This window comes from Pristis pectinata, chromosome 24, assembly GCF_009764475.1.
Source record: "Pristis pectinata isolate sPriPec2 chromosome 24, sPriPec2.1.pri, whole genome shotgun sequence".
Classification (NCBI taxonomy): Eukaryota; Metazoa; Chordata; class Chondrichthyes; order Rhinopristiformes; family Pristidae; genus Pristis; species Pristis pectinata.
This window is the reverse complement of record NC_067428.1, coordinates 24,021,752-24,040,326: the sequence shown is the minus strand read 5'-3', so window position 1 is coordinate 24,040,326 and position 18,575 is coordinate 24,021,752. Positions and strand designations below refer to the sequence as shown.

Below are 18,575 nucleotides of genomic sequence, written 5' to 3'. Positions count from 1 at the left end.
GGACAGATATAATGGGAATCTTGGCTTCCCATTGAATGTCCAAGGCTCATCTGGAATAAATTTTTTAAAGTATGCCTGTACCTGCATGAGCAATAGCCATCAATTGTTTAGTACCAGCAATGGCTCTGTTGGGAGCTATCTTGCCTTTCAGTTGGAAGATTGCGGGTTTAAGTCCCTTTTCAAAAGACTCCAGCACAATGTGCAGGCCATTGCCTCTGCTTTCCTGAGGGAGTGCTGTGCTGTTACGAGTGCTATTCTTGAATGAGATCCTGAACTCTAATCTTTCAAGTGATGTATAGGATCCTCTGGCAGAATTTTGGAGAACAGTTTTCTCTCACAAGCACCATTATACAAAAATATAGTTTATTTAGATGTAATTATTTTGCTGTGCACTTTTCACACACTACAACAGTGACTACTTCAAAAATACTTGTTAGCTGTGAAGCATTTCTGATTAATCAGAAAAGGACATAATAGACGCTATACAAATGCAAATTGTTTTCTCATAAGGTGACTTAAATATGCCAGTCAGGTTTATATTACAGGGTGGTACGGCAGGTAGTGGGTGAACTGCCAGTGGTTATTGAAGAAAAAGCGTGATGGTTTTGAGGGAGGGAAATGTTGCACTGTCTAGAGTTCTGTGTTCAGTAAAGCTCTTCCCAACTCCTCCAACCTAAAGTCAAACCAGAAGGGGAAGCAGTCTGTTTTACCATCCTCCAAAACTAGAAAATGCAGAATGATTCCTGTTTGGTCCTTGCATCTTCCCCATTACCTCAATTGACACATCAAACTGAAAATGTAATTGCCCTTCACCCCCACCTCCCTCTGACTGGGGTCTTCGAATAGGCTGAGTTGTTTGGGCTCACCATAACCATTTCAAATGGATAAAAGCTGCCTCCAACTCCCAACTCCCCTCCTCCTCCAACAACCTGTAACCATCTCCACTGGTTCTGAAGTTGTCTCGTAAGATGATAAATCTTTATTAGTCACATGTACATTGAAACACACAGTGAAATGCATCTTTTTGGCGTCGAGTGTTCTGGGGGCAGCCCACAAGTGTCGCCACACTTCCGGCACCAACATAGCATACCCACAACTTCCTAATCTGTACGTCTTTGGAATATGGGAGGAAAGTGGAGGAAACCCACGCAGACTCAGGGAGAATGTACAAAATCCTTAGTCAGCAGCTGGAATTGAATCCGTTAGCGTTACACTAACCGCTACACTACCATGTACAGTCCTTGGACATGCAAGTGTTTTGCAACTGTCTGAGGAGTTATTGATGGAAAAAAATGGTGCATAATTAAGAACTTTAATCTATTCTCTAATATGGTAATTGATGTTATTATTAGCTGGTCTCCACATGGGTTTGTGACACTGGCCTCTTTGCAAGCCACTGGCCAAGGTTGCATATCTCACATACTTTCTCCATCTGATGGGCATTCAAGGCATACCCGAGTTAATTGGGGAAAGTGCTCTTGACTACGCAAGAAGGATTGGTAGTGTAGACCCTCAGTGCCATCTACCTAATACTACATTAGTGGAGAGGTCCCAGATGCTTTCAGAACCATTGATTTTTGTATTCCCATTCTAATGTCTCTCGTGCATGTCACTCTTTTCTTTTTGCCTCCTAACTAACTGTCCAGAACCATGCTCTATAATTATGCCCTTAAGTCTCTTCTTTAAGACTTGCCTTAAAGCATACCTTTCCGACAACCCTTCCTAATATTTTATTTGGGTTGGTTATCATCCATGCCTCTGAAGCATCCCACCCACATTTCTCCATTTAAGATGCATCAATAGATGTTGTGTTGTGAAATATGATCAGTATTTCACCATTCCCCATTGTGTATGATGTTCTTACCCCAAAGAGACAAGATTATTTTGTTTTAAGGTTAAATGGGTTTCTCAAATCACACTTAATGTTGGTTTTGATGGAGATTATTACAAGCTTAGAGCAGCTTAATATCTCTTGTCTTGTACTGTGAGCTGTTGTTTCCATCCCACCTGTACAATGTTCGCAAATGCCCTGTGAGTCATCCTAGCAGAACTGCAGTTTGAAGCTTTTGGGCTTTGTTTATTTCAATCTAAATCTTGGGGAAAAAGCAAGTGAAGTGGAGCTGATTTAAAGGAAGTGTGTGTAATAGTTTTCAGGGGTCCCAAAGCACTTTACATAAAGTACTTTTATAGGCTATGCAATAACAAAAGGAAAGCAGGAACCAATTTGGAATTGTTGGAATTGGTTTATTATCACGTGTACCAAGATGCAGTGGAAAAACTCCTGCTTGCATGCCATCCAGGCAGACCATGCCATACATTAGCACATCAAGGTAAGTAAAAAAAAACATGCAGAAGATAGTGTAGCAGCTATAGTGAGTGCAGTGCAGGTAGGTGCAAGGGCCACGATTAGATAGATTGGGAGATTAAGAAATTATTACCATCAAGAAATAATCTTTACCGTATGAGAGGTCTGTTTAAGAATCTGGTAACAGTGGGATAGAAGCCGTCCTTGAGTCTGCTTTCAAGCTTTTGTATTTTCTGCCCAACTGGAGAGGGGAGAAGAGAGAATGACCGGGGTGGGAAGGGTCCTTGATTTGTTGGCTGCTTTCCTGAGGCAGTGAAGTGTAGACGGAGCCAGCTCCCACAAACAGCAACGTGATTAATGGCCAGACAACCTTTTTTCTTTTGTGATACGATCGATGAATACGGTTGGATAACTCCCCGGCTTTTCTTCAAAATAATACCCTGGAATCTTGCATCCACCTGAGGGGGGCTCACGAGCTTCTGATTTAATATCTCTTCCGTAAGACAGCACAGCCGACAATGCAGCACTTCCTTGGTACTGCCACTGAGGTAACAGCCCAGGCCTATGTTTCCAGAGTAAGACTGTACTTGGCTTCCAATTGAGCCAGAGTAAAACTAGTATAGAGCAAATAGGACAACTGGCCTCTTTTTGCCTTGGTTATTTTTTCTGTGCAGCTTGATGTATTGGATTCATATTTTCATGCTAAAGGTCAACTGTTGGAATGAAGCCAGCGGGAACTAAATATAAAAACAGCAGAAATGTATTGTTCAAAATGCCTTGAAAGCAAAAAAATTAATGTTATTATAACTCGAAGTACCAGTGTATACAGAATGGTGTAATCGCATTGTCCTCCAGCCAGCTGTTTGTTTGTGTGTAACATAACTAATAGGTCACTACAATGTGATACATTTACAGGAACCATTAAAGGACATTCGTTTCCAAGTAGAGGATTCATCCCATGTTGGCGTCATTATATCCATTAACAGGGTTCACCTCATTAGTGCTGAAACAAAACAGCTTCACCACAGAAAAGCATTTTAATTTCCTTCATAGAAAAGTGTAAGGAAAAACTGAATGATTACAGGAAGCAAATTATTAGAAAGGATGGCCATAAAGTTGGACAAAATGATAGGTTTTTTTGGTGATTTGTGTACAAGGACTTCCAGGTCCCTGTAAGCAGCAACGACTTGCAGTTTCTCACCATTTAAGAATGATTCACCTTTCTAATTTTTTTTCTACCAAAGTGGATGACCTTGCATTGTTCCGTACTCTGCCACTTGCTTAGTCTGTCTATATTCCCTTGAAGCCTCTCTGCATGTTCCTCACAACCCACACTGCCTCCCAGCTTGGTCTAAAATTAGAGACAAGCAAAGTGATCAAGAAAATTAAACTGCCAAGACAAGAAATTTAAAATTTGGGTGTGTGGGAGCAAGTGTTGAATCAGCCAGGGTGATGGGTCAGTAGGATCTTGGATATGATCTGTTTGATGTGAAGCTACAGTGATTAACCTGGCTGTCCTTTCTGCGTACAATCAAAACTGCCCCCAATTCCTGACCTCTGCACCTTTCATGACTGGAACTCCATCAGTAACCTGGACTAGAAATGATTTTTATGCAAGCAACCTCAAAATCTGCATTTCAAACCACCCCAATCCCTAGACAATGCATTCAAAACTCCATTCCTTCATTCCTACTTGCCTCATTTGGTGAGGTTTCTTCTACCTTGGGCTCCCTGCCGACAAGGTTTCGAGCCTGCTACTCTCCCCGTGTTTGTACGTTCTCCCCGTGTCTGCGTGGGTTTCCTCCCACATTCCAAATGACATACGGTTAAGAAGTTCTGGGCATGCTATGTTGGCGCCAGAAACATGGCGACACTTGCAGGCTGTCCCCACAGCACTATGCAAAAAGATGCATTTCACTGTGTGTTTCGATGTACATGTGACTAATAAAAATATCATCATCATCTTCTTGAGGTGACGATGTACCCTGTGGGTAGGAATACCACATACAGGAAGCGTGCAGTTAAATTCAGCTAGACCTCAGGAAAGCACTTTCTGCCAGGTTTACCTCTTACCCTGCTCAGAACTTGGGTACAGTTTCAAATCCAGTCCATGTGCCATCTACCTCTTTCTCATACTGTAAGTTAAACTGTACCATTGAAATAATTTGGGGGGTGGGGGGGTAACACTTAACATTTACTTCCAAAACAAAATAGAAACAAATGTTGCAGTGTATTTTCCCCCAAGGTAAGACTGCACAACATAGTATTTCTAACCCAGGTGTTACCAGTAGATAAACTGCAAGAACAAATCAATTGTCATTGTTTTGTAGTTCAGATCATAGGGTATCATTTTTATTTAATGTGCTTGTGTGTTAAGAATTAATAAATCTTACTAGGCACTCCACTAATGCAACAAAATGGTTTGAAGTGTGGAAAGGACTATTACAGTATGTTGATGAGTTTGTCAAAGCAGAACCATCTTGAGAAATCATGGAAATTACTGCCACCTACTGGAAATATGGGAACTGTACAGGACTAAAGTTTGAATTTGTAGTTACAGGATACACCTCGTCTGTGACTAGTCAATGAGGAAAAGTTTACCTGGTGTCCTAACCACTATACAGCCTTCAGTTGGAACATTAACTACATGTTGTTTGTAGAATCTTGCATTGTGCAGCTCTACAAACCAAACACTGCACTTCAAAATAATTCCTTGGATGGAGAAAATACTTTTAAGACATTGTAGAGAATTGTGATACTATGTTACATAAAGTCAAGTTTGTCTCTTTAAACTGGGCGATAAACTGTCATCCTGGTGAAAACCTGCTGTAAAAAAAATTACTGAAGAAGTAAAATTACTGCAGAAATTACTGAAGAAGAAAATGTTGCCTTTGTGCATTGTGACCAACTGTATAGAGGTAGCTGATCCTGCAGTCTTCATGGAGCATTTAAATCCTCCAGCAATATTCTTCCTTTCATTACTTCCCCTCCTCTCCTCCACAAGCATTGAAATTTCATCCTGTACGGAACTATCGAATGACGTATAATTTGTTTGGCAAATAAGATCACTGTAGACTTTTGAGTGGGCAAGTCCTATTCATGACACAAGTAATACTGCAGATGCTGGAATCTGGAGCAATACACAAAAAGTGCTGGAGGAACTCAGCAGGTCAGGCAGCATCTATGGAGGGAAATAAACAGTCAACGTTTCGGGCCAAGGCCCTTCATCAGGACTGGAAAGGAAGAAGACGGCTAAAGAATTTTCTTTAACACTATGACTAAGCCCATGGGGACCTCAGACTTCCACTTGGAAGAGTCTATCACTGGCTTATAATTGGACATCGGGCTGTGAGTGTCCAGCAGCTGGGACATAGCAGGAAAAGCAGCTTCTTCTTAAGGTGACCACACGCCCTTACCCTGTACATTGTATCTGGATCATTGAACTAGACGGAGATTGATCAGTCATGTTTGATAAGGGTGTCAAGAGAAATAGAGCACAGCAGAGTATCTGCTGTTGAAGTATGGATCAACTGTGATCTGGTTGGTTGGTGGGACAGGTTGGAAGGGTTGAATGGACTTCTGCTATAGATAGGCACTTAAATTCAGCTGAGAGACTCCGAACAAAGGCGGATAGAAATATGATCAGCCTGCCTTGATATCTCATCATGTGAGAAGCAATCATTTCCACAGGGCAAGACTGTGTTATAGTTGCCTTAAGTGCTTTCAACATAAGGATGCACAACGTAGTATTTGTAACCCAGGTGCTAACCAATAAGTAAACTGTAAGAACAAATTAATTGTCATTGTTTTGTAGTTCCCTTCATGGGATATAATGTAGACATATGATACTGCTGGAATCTGGAGCAACAAACAAGCTGCTGGAGGAACTCAGCGGATCGAGCAACAACTGTGTGAGGAAAGGAATTGTCAACGGTTCGGGTCGAAACCCTTTCCACCCGAAATGTTGACAATTCCTTTCCTCCCGCAGATGCTAACTTGACCCTCTGCGTTCCTCCTGCAGATCGTTTGTAGCAGGGGATATAATGTTTTTTTAAATGTGCTTATGTATTAATAAATCTTACTAAGTACTTCACTGATGCCACACAATAGTTTGCAGCTTCTCAAAACTGCACCTCAGCATAAACAAAGGGAGAAGTATCTTTGATCCTGTCATCTCCTCTTGTTGCTGTAGAGGTGACAATGGCCCCAGTCAGGTTCTCCCCCTTCCACATCTTCCCATGCCCTCCATGTGGCAGTGAGCTTTGGAATTTGGAAGGAATGGCACATGGATGGAGACAGTCCAATCAAGGTTCTCTTTCTTCCATTCTGCCACCCTCCCCACCTAAACCACAACTTACCCGGAAAGGCTCCAGCCCCATCAAACAGTATTCACTTTGTTCAATTCCTGGGCCATTGCTCAGTGGCACGTCTGTTGTCTGAGACTGATGAACACCCTCTTGGCAGGGAAAGTGCGGCCAGGAACACTGTGGGTCTGCAATCGCCCCAAAGCCAAGAGAACGGATCGGGATTCTTATTCCTAAATTGTCTTTTGGGATTGAGGATGATTTGCTTCTGATCTGGTTCGGTGAGCTCTGAGGTGATTGAGGTTAGTATGGGATTGCACACTCTGCCAGAGATGAGACAAGAGGTGCATGACTAGGATAATTCCACAGATGTGGGATATGGTCCCTTTTTTTTCGAGTTTGAAGTATATTTAGCAGTACAATCAAAGTACCAACTAAACAGAATACCACCACTGAAGGAACATTCCCAGCCATAAAGCTCCTTTATTCTTCAAAGAGCAGGAAGAGATTGAACAAACAGAGGAGGTTCTGATGATACAGATTTAGGAGGGAAATTGAGCTGTGAGGAAGAGATAAAAGCCTGCAAAAGGTTGCAGGCAGGTTAAGCAAGTGGGTGAGAAGCTCATAGTTGGAGTAGATGCAGGAAAATGTGGGGTTGTGTGCTGAAAGATTGAACCACTATATTTTTAAATAGTGGTTCAATTAGAAAATATTGGTGAATGGAGAGATCTTGACGTGTTAGTTCATGAGATATAGGAAGTAAACGTACAGGTACAACAATCAATTAGGAAAGTGGATGGTGCCTTGGCATTTATTGCAAGGGGATTTAGTCACACATAAAGATCTTGCTGAGATTGTGCAGATCTTTGGTGACATATCCTGGAGTACTTTGTGCAGCTTTAGCCTCCATGCCTAGGAAGAGAATGGTTGCCATGGAGTAAGTGCAGTTCGAGTTCACTTGAGTAATTTCTGAGATGGAGGGTTGTCCTGTGAAGAGAATTTGAGGAAGTTCAGCCTTCACTGGAGTTTAGGGGACTCTTCCAGAGAATACAAGATTTCAAGCAGAGGAGAAGCTGTGTGGTTGTTTATTCAGGCTGGAGTATCAAGAAATGGGGAGCAGAGTCTCCGAAAGGCCATGTGGGACTGCAGTGAGTATTTTTTTTCCACAGAGTTTCTAAATCTTTGGAATTTTCTACCTCAGAGTACCGTAGTTGCTAAATCATTGTTTTATGTTCAGGGTTTTGATAGGTTTTTTAATGCAAAGGAAATTGGAAGTTGTGGGGAATATGGGGGGGGGGTGGAATATGGGGGAGAGGCAGACTTGAGGCAGAAGATCAGCCATGAATATATTGAATGGTCAAGCTACCTTGAGGAGCCACATGTCTACTTCTGCCTCTACTTCTTGTGTTCTTTCGCATACATCCTTAACCGTAAAATGTTTTCAAAAAAACTGCAAATGACCTTGAAGGTTGGTAATTAAATTGTGCATTATGTATAAAGAAAACAGTTAAAGAACAGTTTGGGTGTTGTTCTATCTGGTCTGTCAAGTCAAGTCAAATTAAGTTTATTGTCATGTACACAAGTATGGTGAGGTACAGATACAATGAAAAACTTGCTTGCAGCAGCATCATGTTGGGTTTAGACAACACAGAACATTAATTATACATAAACTATACAAGACAGTGAAGAAAAAAAGTGGAAAAACAAGACATCAGTGCAAAAAAAACACAATCAGAGACAAGATCAAATCAGAAATTATTTATTAGTGCCTAAATTATGGCGCTTTCTTTCTTACAGATCCTCCAATGAAACCACGCCTTCTGTCCTGCACATCATACTGGACCTCATTTGCAATCCAGAGCATTGTTTGTAATTGGGATCCAGGATCTGAAACACACCTGGAAACAAATTACACATTGCATGTATCGGAGTGAGTAATATGATTCTGTCTTTTACTCTGTTCAAAACTGGGTGCTGCAGCTAAGTCTGCCAGTGAAATGCCTTGATCCATAAGAAAAACATTGAGAGAGGCTCAATTTGATCTGACCTTACAAAACCCATTAAATTTAAGGTTTTTCCAAGCTCTTCTCGTTCATCTTTTTAAAACAATTTCAATTAAAGGGAAAAACTAGATTGATTTGTTAAGATTGCCTTTTTAAGTGACAAAATTTGTCGAGATACCCTTTTAATTAATTTATTTAGATGTTTGGACTTCTCAGTTATATTTTTGCATACCACAGATTTACCACTTTTTTTTCCCATTTTTTTAAAAACTTTATTTATACAGCAAGGTAGCAGGCCCTTCTAGCCCAACAAGCCCGTGCCACCCAATTACACCCGTGTTAACCTACTAACCCATACATCTTTGGAATGTGGGAGTAAACCGGAGTACCCAGAGGAAGCCCACACAGTCACGGGGCGAACGTACAAGCTCCTTACAGACAGCGGCGGGACTTGAACCCCGATCACTGGCGCTGTAATAGTGTTACGCTAACCGCCACTACATTGTTTCACTCAAGTGCTCCTGGGGCATCTATGGCATTGTCCATAGCAGACTAAGTCAATGTGTTCCAATTGTAAATTGCACCAGATAGCCAAATGTCTGAAAATGCCAATTAATGCTGAATTATGATCACTTACTACAGTAGATCCAGATCCAATGGAGACTTAATTGAGCTTGCTAAAACTTGCATCATGTAGGACCCATAATGTCAGCTGAGAGGAGAGGATTTTCATCATGTCATTCCTAAATGGACACGTGGATGAGTTGAAGAAGTCACATAATGGTGTTATAATGCAGCAGTACACGTTTTTCTTTACATCACCTCTAAGACCCACAAATCCCAGAGGCTTAGAACAAAAATCCGGGGTAGCATTCCCACGAAATGTTGATTGAGTGCTGCACTATTGGAGCTGCCATCTTTCTAATGTGACATTATACTGAAACACTGTCTGCTTTCTCATGGAAGTGAAAGACCTTGCCAACACTATTTTGAAGAAGAGTTGTTGTCCTAGCTAGTATTGATCATTTACTCAATATCGCTACAAGGTAGATTATTTATTCACTATCACATTGGTGTTTTTGGGAACATGCTGCATGCAAATTGGGTAAATTTAAAAAAAATGAATGCAAGCACTCCTGGATGTCCAGAAAGCATCATGAAAGATTTGTTCCACATAAACTGTAGTGGAAAGGTTCTTGGGGGTCAGAATCCATGTACTGTATGATGCCTATCCTCTGATCTGCTCAAGTATCCATGCCAGTTATTTAGCTTTGTCTTTGTGCACTTAGCACATACATTAAAGACAGGCAACTTTAAACTAAAGTGTTTTATTTGTTGACCATTTCAGAACCACTGGAAATTGCAGTACCAGATATTTAAAACCAAAGAATTGTACTACAAATAGGACAAAGAATTCATGTATGGTTCTTGTTTCAAATTTGGTTTCCTACCATGACATCTGGGTTACAGCTAAGAATGCACTTGGCACAGAAATGTCCAACCACAAGTGCCTTGATGGCATGCTAATAGGTAATAAGGAATTTTTTATCATATGTTTAAAAAGAAGCATTAAAATGAGAGTCCTGTAGTGCAAGATTTTATTAGTTTTTGACAAGAACTAGACAGATGTTTTGATTGATGTAACATTAACTGCTAATATGCATGCAGATAAAATGATATATTTTGCATTATATAAAGGTAAAAGCTAATTTGCTCTTTGGTAAAGTAAATACATCAACAGTTCAGCCACCTTTTGTAACCTATCTGAAAAAAATGTTAATATAGAAAATAATTCAATCTTAAAATTCTAACAGGTTTTATAAATATAGAAACAGTAAAAGAAGTTGTTCTTTCACCAATTGATATAACTAGATCCCTCTTATCTCAGAGCCTTTTTTATTAGAAGTGATTCTTTAGCATCCAATGGTGGTTGTTATAATATAAGAGTACCTGCCTTGGTATTTGCTGCTGATAAATCTGGTATCACTCTGATAACTTTTGATCTGGAAGTTTGCTTCACTAATCTGTTGATTACGACTAAAGTAAAACCCAGAATTGATAATTCTGGGAACATGCATCTGACTTCTACTTGTGTTATTTTTACTTGGGAAAACAACATTGGCAAACACTGGGTGTAAATACCTTTTTGTGGTTATGGTTTTGCAGTCTGCTATTGTCAGTCACAGCAAGATGATATCTGCTCATTCTGTCATTTTTAAATAATGTGTTCAAAATTATGTCCCTATAAACTAAAGTTACAGCATGAATATTTGGTTTTATTGTTCATTTATAGGATGTGTATGTTGTTGGCAAGGACAGTATTTAATGTCCATCACTAAAAACCCTTGAGAAGTGATGATGAACTACCTTATTTAACTATAACAATCTTTGTGATGATGGTACTTATACAGTATTGTTGAATAGGGAATTTCATGATTTTGACCCATTGATGATGAAGAAATGCCAGTATACTTCCAGATCAGGTTATTGTGTGATTTGCAGCCAAGTTTGCAGGCGTGTCCATGTTCAGTCAAGGTACCTGACTTTAGAGCACTGTACCCTGATGTGAAATATTTATGGTCACTCAATAATGACACTGCTTCTTGTGCTGAAGACAATAGGGGTGAAACTATGCTTGTCCTTCAGTACCACATAGGTGATAGTGAATAGACAGTCCATTTCATACTTCACTCAGTTTTTCTTTCTTCAGTGATGACAATGGCCCTTCATGTCCACTCCTCCATTTAGTAAAATCCTTTACCTCGGGTCCAACTTTCTAGCCAATCCCCACATCCATTGATTCCTTGGAACCCAAAAATCAATCTCAACCTTGAATTATACTCGGTGACTGAGCATTCAGAACTCTCTGTGGAGGGGGGTGTGGGGGGAGGGGGGAGAGAGAGAACATTTCAGAGATTCACAACCACCTTGAGAGAAGCAAGTTCACCTTCCAGTCCTAAATGACTGGCCCCTTATCCAGAAATATATCACCACTTCAAGAATGGCCAATCAAAGGAATCAGCCAATCAGTCTCTTGTCCGAATTTTAATTATCTCGCCATTCATTTTTCTGAACTCCAGTTGTTGTTGGCAAATAATATTTTAGAAGCAAATGACAAAATATTACAACGCAATATTGGGTTTGGCAAACCCCCATTTGAAGACATTAGGGGTTGCTCAATGTTTAGAGTTTGAGCCTCCCATATAAGTGAGGGGAAGATGATCAACCTCCTTTTTATATCCTCCCAGTTACATGTCCCCCCCATGGGGAAGGACTACAGTTTAGGGTTCTTCTGCCACTGGAGAGGGAGGGGCAGGGATAGGCAAGAAAGCCCCTAAATATTGTAAATATGGGACCGGGTAGCTTCCAGGGAGCCACACGTGTGGCATCGGTGCTGTTTTCTATATAAAAAGGTAACACTAATGAATGATCTGTACAAGAATGTAAAAGTTTGCACTGTTTTGAAATTGTATATAGTTTGTCTTTTATTATGAATAAAGTTTATTTTGAATAAAATAAAAAAAAATAAGTGACCAAACAGTGTTAATCATCATCCAGGTCGGAAGAGCAATGTCACTATATTAAACCTGAATGAGCTTAAGCTAGTTTTACACAATTTATCTTTAAGGACACAAGAATTAATCTAATGAACCTAAATTGCACTACCTCCAAAGTAAATATGTTCTTCCTTAACTTTAGGATAACATACAATATATGGTTCAGCACCAGGCCATTTGACTCAATTAATCCATACTGGCAAATAGAGTCATACAGCATGGAAACAGGGTATTCAGCCCGTCAGATCCATGCCAACCAGAAGGCACCAATCCCATCTTCCAGCCCTTCGCCCATGGCTTTCTTTGCCTAGGCAATTCAAGTACTCATCTGGACACTTCTCAAGTGCTGTTAGTGACCATGATTCCATCACCTTCAGGCAGTGTATTCCAGGTACTCACCACTCTGAGTGAGAAAGATCCTCCTCCGATCCCCTCTGAATCTCTTGCCATTACCCTAATTCTAAATGGGGACTAAACAAATAACAAATGTTTTATTTATCCCACAGTAAAATTCAAAGCTCCTCAAATAACTGAAATGACACAGGATACAGAACAAAATGACTGCTTAATTGGACGATGGAAGATGCCCTTTGAGATGACTAATCATAGCAAGGCTGCTTTTGAGATCCAGTACAAGGCACTTGATGAAGAGAAATGGATCCAGGTGATTTTTCTATATTGAAAAATGCCAGAGTTTTAATTCTCCAAATCCCAGGTGCGGGATTAATAAAGGGATTAAATGTAATAGTGCATTTAGTATCAATTTCTTAATAAGGATGCATTTGTGAAAAGAAAATGCCTGAGCATTCCTATTAAACAATGTTTACTGATTCAGATTAATTTCAGCTAGCTCCATAATCTTTTGTAGTGCTCAGACCTGTGGATGGATTACAAACTTGAACATTTTGATAATGCCTGCTTGCTTGCATTTAGATCATGCAAACAAAAACAGAGTTGCTTTCAAGTCGAAAGTCACAATGTTACATAAAGTGACTTTTTTGTGATGTGGGAATCATTTTAACCAACCTCAAAAGGGAATTTTGTGAGGTAAAAGCAATTCTATTCTTGCTCCAGTGTTCCTTGGTATTGGGTATATTTTGACATATGGTTTATTAATTATTATTAATTAGTCTTAACACATTTGATTAACCCAAATACACATTTCCCCTTTCGAAAGTGGGAAATCATGTGCATTAACTTAAAAACATATAGCTTAAAACCAGGGAAATTCTCGATAATAGCTCAATATCCTTATTGTTTGCAAATGAGGTGAAAATTGGTGGTGGTGTTGATAATGAAGAGGATAGTTGTAGACTACAGGATGATATTGATCAGTTGGCAAGATTGGCAGTGCAATGGCAAACTGAATTTAATCCTGGTAAGTGTGAGGTGATGCACTTTGGACGCACTAATAAGGGTAAGACCTGCACAATGATTCGTAGGGTCTTGGGGCATATAGAGAAACAGAGGGATGTGTTGGTAGGTTAATTGGCCACTTAAATTGTCCGTGATGTGTAGGTGTGCGATAGAACACGGAGGGTGTTGCAGAGAATGTGAAGACAATAAAAAAATTGGCATGATGTGGGATTAGTGTAAATAGGTGGTTGGTGCTCAGTGTGGAATTGATGGGCTGAAGGGCTGTTCCTGTGCTGTATCTCTCTCTGATCCTGCTTCAGGAAGTAGGAAGAAATGTTATCAGTCAAAAACGTAATCTTTTCTAAGCCTTTTCCAAGGTATGAACAATTAGACAAGGTATTTTGGTTTCGAAAGCAAATTCAGCCTTTGGCACCACAGATATATAATGGGATGTCTTGAGGTGCCAAGGGACATAAACAATCTCATGTGGCCATTTAAGTGACCTTTTTAAGAAAGTAGGAAGGTTTCTTGGTTTTCTGTCATTATTTATGCCTTGACCAATACATGTCCCCACGCTGGTTCTGGAACCTTAATCTACACAGATTGTCTCTTTTGTTTGATACCTCTCAAACATAGAACATTACAGCACTGTACAGGCCCTTCGGCCCACAGTATTGTGCCGACATTTTATCCTGCTCTAAGATCTATCTAACCCTTCCCTCCCACAGCCCCCTATTTTTCTATCGTTCATGTGTCTATCTAAGAGTCTGTTAAATGTCCCTAATGTATCTGCTCCCACAACCTCTGCCAACAGTGCGTTCCACGCACCCACCAGGATATCATTAGGATATGTGCTCTGCTGTGGGACATGAAAAACACTATGTACGTGCAAGTTACTTGTTCTTTCTTAATAAGTAATGCAGAAATCAGTAATTAGCTACTGTGATCTGTGATGTCATTGCCAATTTTAACAGGAAAACAGTTTATTGAACTGCAAAAGGATGGATGTGACCATGGATGTTTTGCTTCGGCAATGAGTCTATTTTTTCTCATGGTATTAGGACTCATCCCTAATTGCCCTTTAACTGAATGACTAGGTTAAGAGCCTTTTTTCCCAAAAATATATTTGATTGATAATATGTATAGTTAAGAATCAACATTATCGAAGGAAGACTCCCCAACCATCAACATTATGGGAGTCATTGCCGGCTAAAAATTGGACCAGCCACAAATGTTATGGCTTTAACAGCAGTCAGACTGTGTTCCCTTTGATGTGACTCATCTCCTGACTCCTTTCCACCTTCTAAGGGGCACAGTCCATCAGCGGGATGGACTATCCTCCATTTAAATGGATGAGTGCAGCTCCGACAACCAAAGTTGACAGCATTCCAGAGAAACAGTCCATTTGATTGGCACACAGTGCTCCTCCTAAAAATGTGCTCCCTTATCAACAGCACACAGTGGCTGCCATGTGTAACATCTGCAAAATGCACTGCAGGTACTTGTTTAAGATACTCTGTTAGCACCACCCAAATCTTTCACCTCTGCCATCAAGGACAAGAACAGCAGATGCACAAGAACACCTCCACCTGAAACCAACTCTCTATGTCATGTGCCATTCTGATTTGGAAACGTATTGCTGTTCTTTCATTGCCAATGGATTTCAGTCTGGGAACTCCCAACCAGACAGCATCACAAACACAGTAGCAGGCGAGGCATCAGCTCTGCCAAGTCCTGTGAAATAATTTAAATAGTCACTTATACCACAACACTCCTGGATGTAAGACCACGTAGATGATGATTGTCTTTGAAAAGAAAATAAAGAGCTGTATTTATAAAGTGCCTTTTCACCATGACCTCAGGATATCCCAACATATTCACTGTTGTAACACAGGCAATTAATTAATGCATGGCAAGCTCCGATAAACAACAATATAAAAATCATTAGATGATCAGTTTTTCCAGCAATATTGGGTGAGAGTAAGCTGTAGTCTCCTCCCAGCACGTTAGTACTGCTAAGGACTATAAACCAGTGAAAATCATTATAAGCCACAACCTGCACAATAAAATCCTAGTTATTGTGACGTCAGAGCTCTAGCAGCAATGCCTATTTTTATCTAAAGTCCTTTTTTCTTCTTGCTACTCAGGTTCCCTTAACAACAATAAATAGTACATTCTTCAGACAGTGTAGTCTCTTGCCTTACACTGAGTACCAGCTGAAGATTCGTTGTAAGCAGAAAACTGAGACCAGTCCATGGAGTGAATGGAGTCATGAGAACACAGGCATTACAGCAGAGGGTGGTGCGTATGAAAATCCACTCCAAACTGCTGCAGTTGTAATAAATCATAAACGTTGGTCCCAGATTATAGAACATAGAACAGTATAGAACAGGAACAGGCCCTTCCGTCCACGATGTCTGCACTGAACGTGAGGCCAAATTAAACTAAATCTCTTCTGTCTGTGCATGATCAATATCCCTCCATTGCCTGCGTATTCATGTGTTTATCTAAAAGCCTCTAAAATGCCATGATCGTATCTGCTCCCACCATTACCCCTGGCAGCCTGTTCCAGGCACCCACCACTCTCGGTGTAAAATAAAAAACCTGCCCTGCTCATTTCCTTTAAACTTTCCCCTCTCACCCTAAATGCATGTCCTCTACAATCAATGGATTAAAACCTACTTTTATCAAATGAAGTCATTTCTATTAGCACTTGTTTTGAACAGTTTTGACCTCGTGGGAGAGGAGTAGAGGCTTGACGAAGTGAGTCCTGATTTACATTTCCATTCTGTACTGTTGTGAGATTCTGCCACTGGATTTCCAATTGCGCACTTCAAAACATGTGCTTAAAATATTTGGATAACATGTCAAATTTTTTTCCTATGACCTTTTACAATGTAGTTTGTTTTAGCTGCTTTCAAATAATTTCAAAATGTGAGGAACTAAATCGCATTTTGACTAACTTCAGCTGTACCTCATGCTGTTTTACTTTCTTGCTATGTTGTAATTAATTTGCACTGGTTTCTCTTTTGGTATTAGTTCCAACTCAAAAACTACAACTCTGGAGAAGTATTGAGATGCCCAATTCAGAAGGAATACGCAGGGTGCGCCTAATGTGGAAGGTATGCTTTCATATTTTACCAAATGAATAAGGCGGTTGCTATTTCTGTTGGTAGCATTAGTGGTACCTCTGCAGTTTGCAATGCTTTGATGTGAAAACATTTAACAAACAATCTGAAGGCAATGTGACAAATTGCTTGCAAATTCAAATTCTTGACCTTTCAACTCTCAAGTTTAAAAAAAATCTTAATAAAAAGTAGGCTTTGATTTAAAATGATTCATGAAGAACAAGGGTACAGCAAATGAAATTATTTTTGTATGAAAGTATATTACTTAATGAATTGTTAGAACTCTTTCATTGCTATGTTTCTAATTTTGCCACGTGGGTAGTAACTTTTTAGAAAGAACACTTGCTTACATTTATTATTTTTGGCCATAGTAGTGTAGCGTTTATGTTACTGGAATTGGTATCCAGAGGGCTGGACATTGGAGGCATGAGTTTAAATGGCACCATGGTAGCTGAGGTATACATGTAATTAAATAAAACAAGAATTCAAAGCCACTATGATTAATGATGATCATGAAAGTATTGGACTATTGTAAAAATCCACTGGGTCATGAATGTTCTACAGGGAAGGAAATCTGCCATCTTTATTTGTTCTGGCTTAACTATGACTCCATTCCCATTAACTTTGGCAGAAAATAACTCGCATTGGGACAATTTATTATCAATAAAGATTTCTTTTTGCGTTTCTGACTAGATTGGTGAGGAAGGTATTTGGCCTTGGTCAGTATCGGTATCCAGTTGTACTCTCCTGAACACGTTTAGTTCCCTTGAAGTCAAGGGATTGAGTCCACCTGGCAGCCAACATTCTTGCATGAATTCAGCAGCAGTAGCATACCAGAACTTCCACCCCAGCGCAGCATTGTTAACATTCACAAAGAGACCCTTTAACCATTTGGAACTGTGATGGCTCCTAAGTAATCCCGTCAATCCCATTCGCCTGCTCTTTCACCATATCTTGCACATCCCTATCAAATTTCTGATTTTCTTCAGGTGAACCTTGTAGCTGAACTCCCTTATTCGTGGAACTGTCTTATCCAATTAAGGTCACATGCAATGTCAAGTCATTATAATGTATTTTGAAATCCTTTTGCCAAATTTATGGCTTCTCACTATGTACACTAGTGGCCCATTAGTTCAAAGGCTCTTGTATGTTGTAAGGTATCAAAGGGCCTGTAAAAAAAAAATTATAAATGAAGTGACAATGAAAGTGACAAGTTGCAGTGGGGCAAGGGAAAGTTAAAGCAAACATTATGACTTTTTTTTAAACTGTGCTATCAACTAAAGAAATTGTGAGATTGCTAAAATTGTATTCATTGAAGTACTGCTCTCATATGCTTAATGCCTTTAAATTGGCATGTTAATGTTTTCCACGCAGCCACTGAGAAAAAGTACAGCAAATGGAAAGATTTTGGGTTACAGGATCAGGTTGCATAAACCAGAGCTTCAAGTATACAACACTTCATTCTTAGAGAGCACCTTCCATCTGCCTGATGGTAACTACAGAATCCAAGTATCTGCCTACAATTCAGTGGGAGAATCTCCAAAGGCTCAGATTGTCATTCCATCATCTAAAAAACTCGGTAACCCAAACTGCATGCTTTTAGCAATAATTTCCACTCATTATTGGTTAGGTTTTGAAGCAGTAGATTTGTGCTGAAATATACAGAAGAAATAGCAATATAATTAAGTTGTAAATTAAATTTAAACATGTTATTGCTGGATGATTGGATAGCTGTCTATTAGAACAGTTGATGGATGTAGATGCAACAAAATAATTGGTTTATTTTGATATTTTATTATTGCACATAATAAAAATAATATGCACAGAGATGCAGTTGCTTTCCTGTTACTGTCATAATTTTTTAGTCGAATATTCTGAAGTTAACTATGGAAATTGATAATGACTGTCTCAATATTACTTTC

General features: G+C 39.7%; 1 protein-coding gene across 10 annotated transcripts in view; it reads left to right on the top strand.

Moving 5' to 3' along the window:
- LOC127582749 (interleukin-6 receptor subunit beta-like) overlaps positions 1-18,575 on the top strand; it is a 73,622-nt gene that overhangs the window by 35,732 nt on the left and 19,315 nt on the right. For all 10 annotated transcript variants that reach the window (XM_052038321.1, XM_052038318.1, XM_052038312.1 and 7 more), the window contains 6 exons: positions 8,407-8,539; positions 9,961-10,142; positions 12,676-12,833; positions 15,673-15,826; positions 16,565-16,647; positions 18,028-18,232. In XM_052038321.1, the coding sequence (XP_051894281.1) occupies positions 8,415-8,539; positions 9,961-10,142; positions 12,676-12,833; positions 15,673-15,826; positions 16,565-16,647; positions 18,028-18,232 (907 nt within the window). In that variant the 5' untranslated portion in view covers positions 8,407-8,414. The remainder of the gene's footprint in view (positions 1-8,406; positions 8,540-9,960; positions 10,143-12,675; positions 12,834-15,672; positions 15,827-16,564; positions 16,648-18,027; positions 18,233-18,575) is intronic.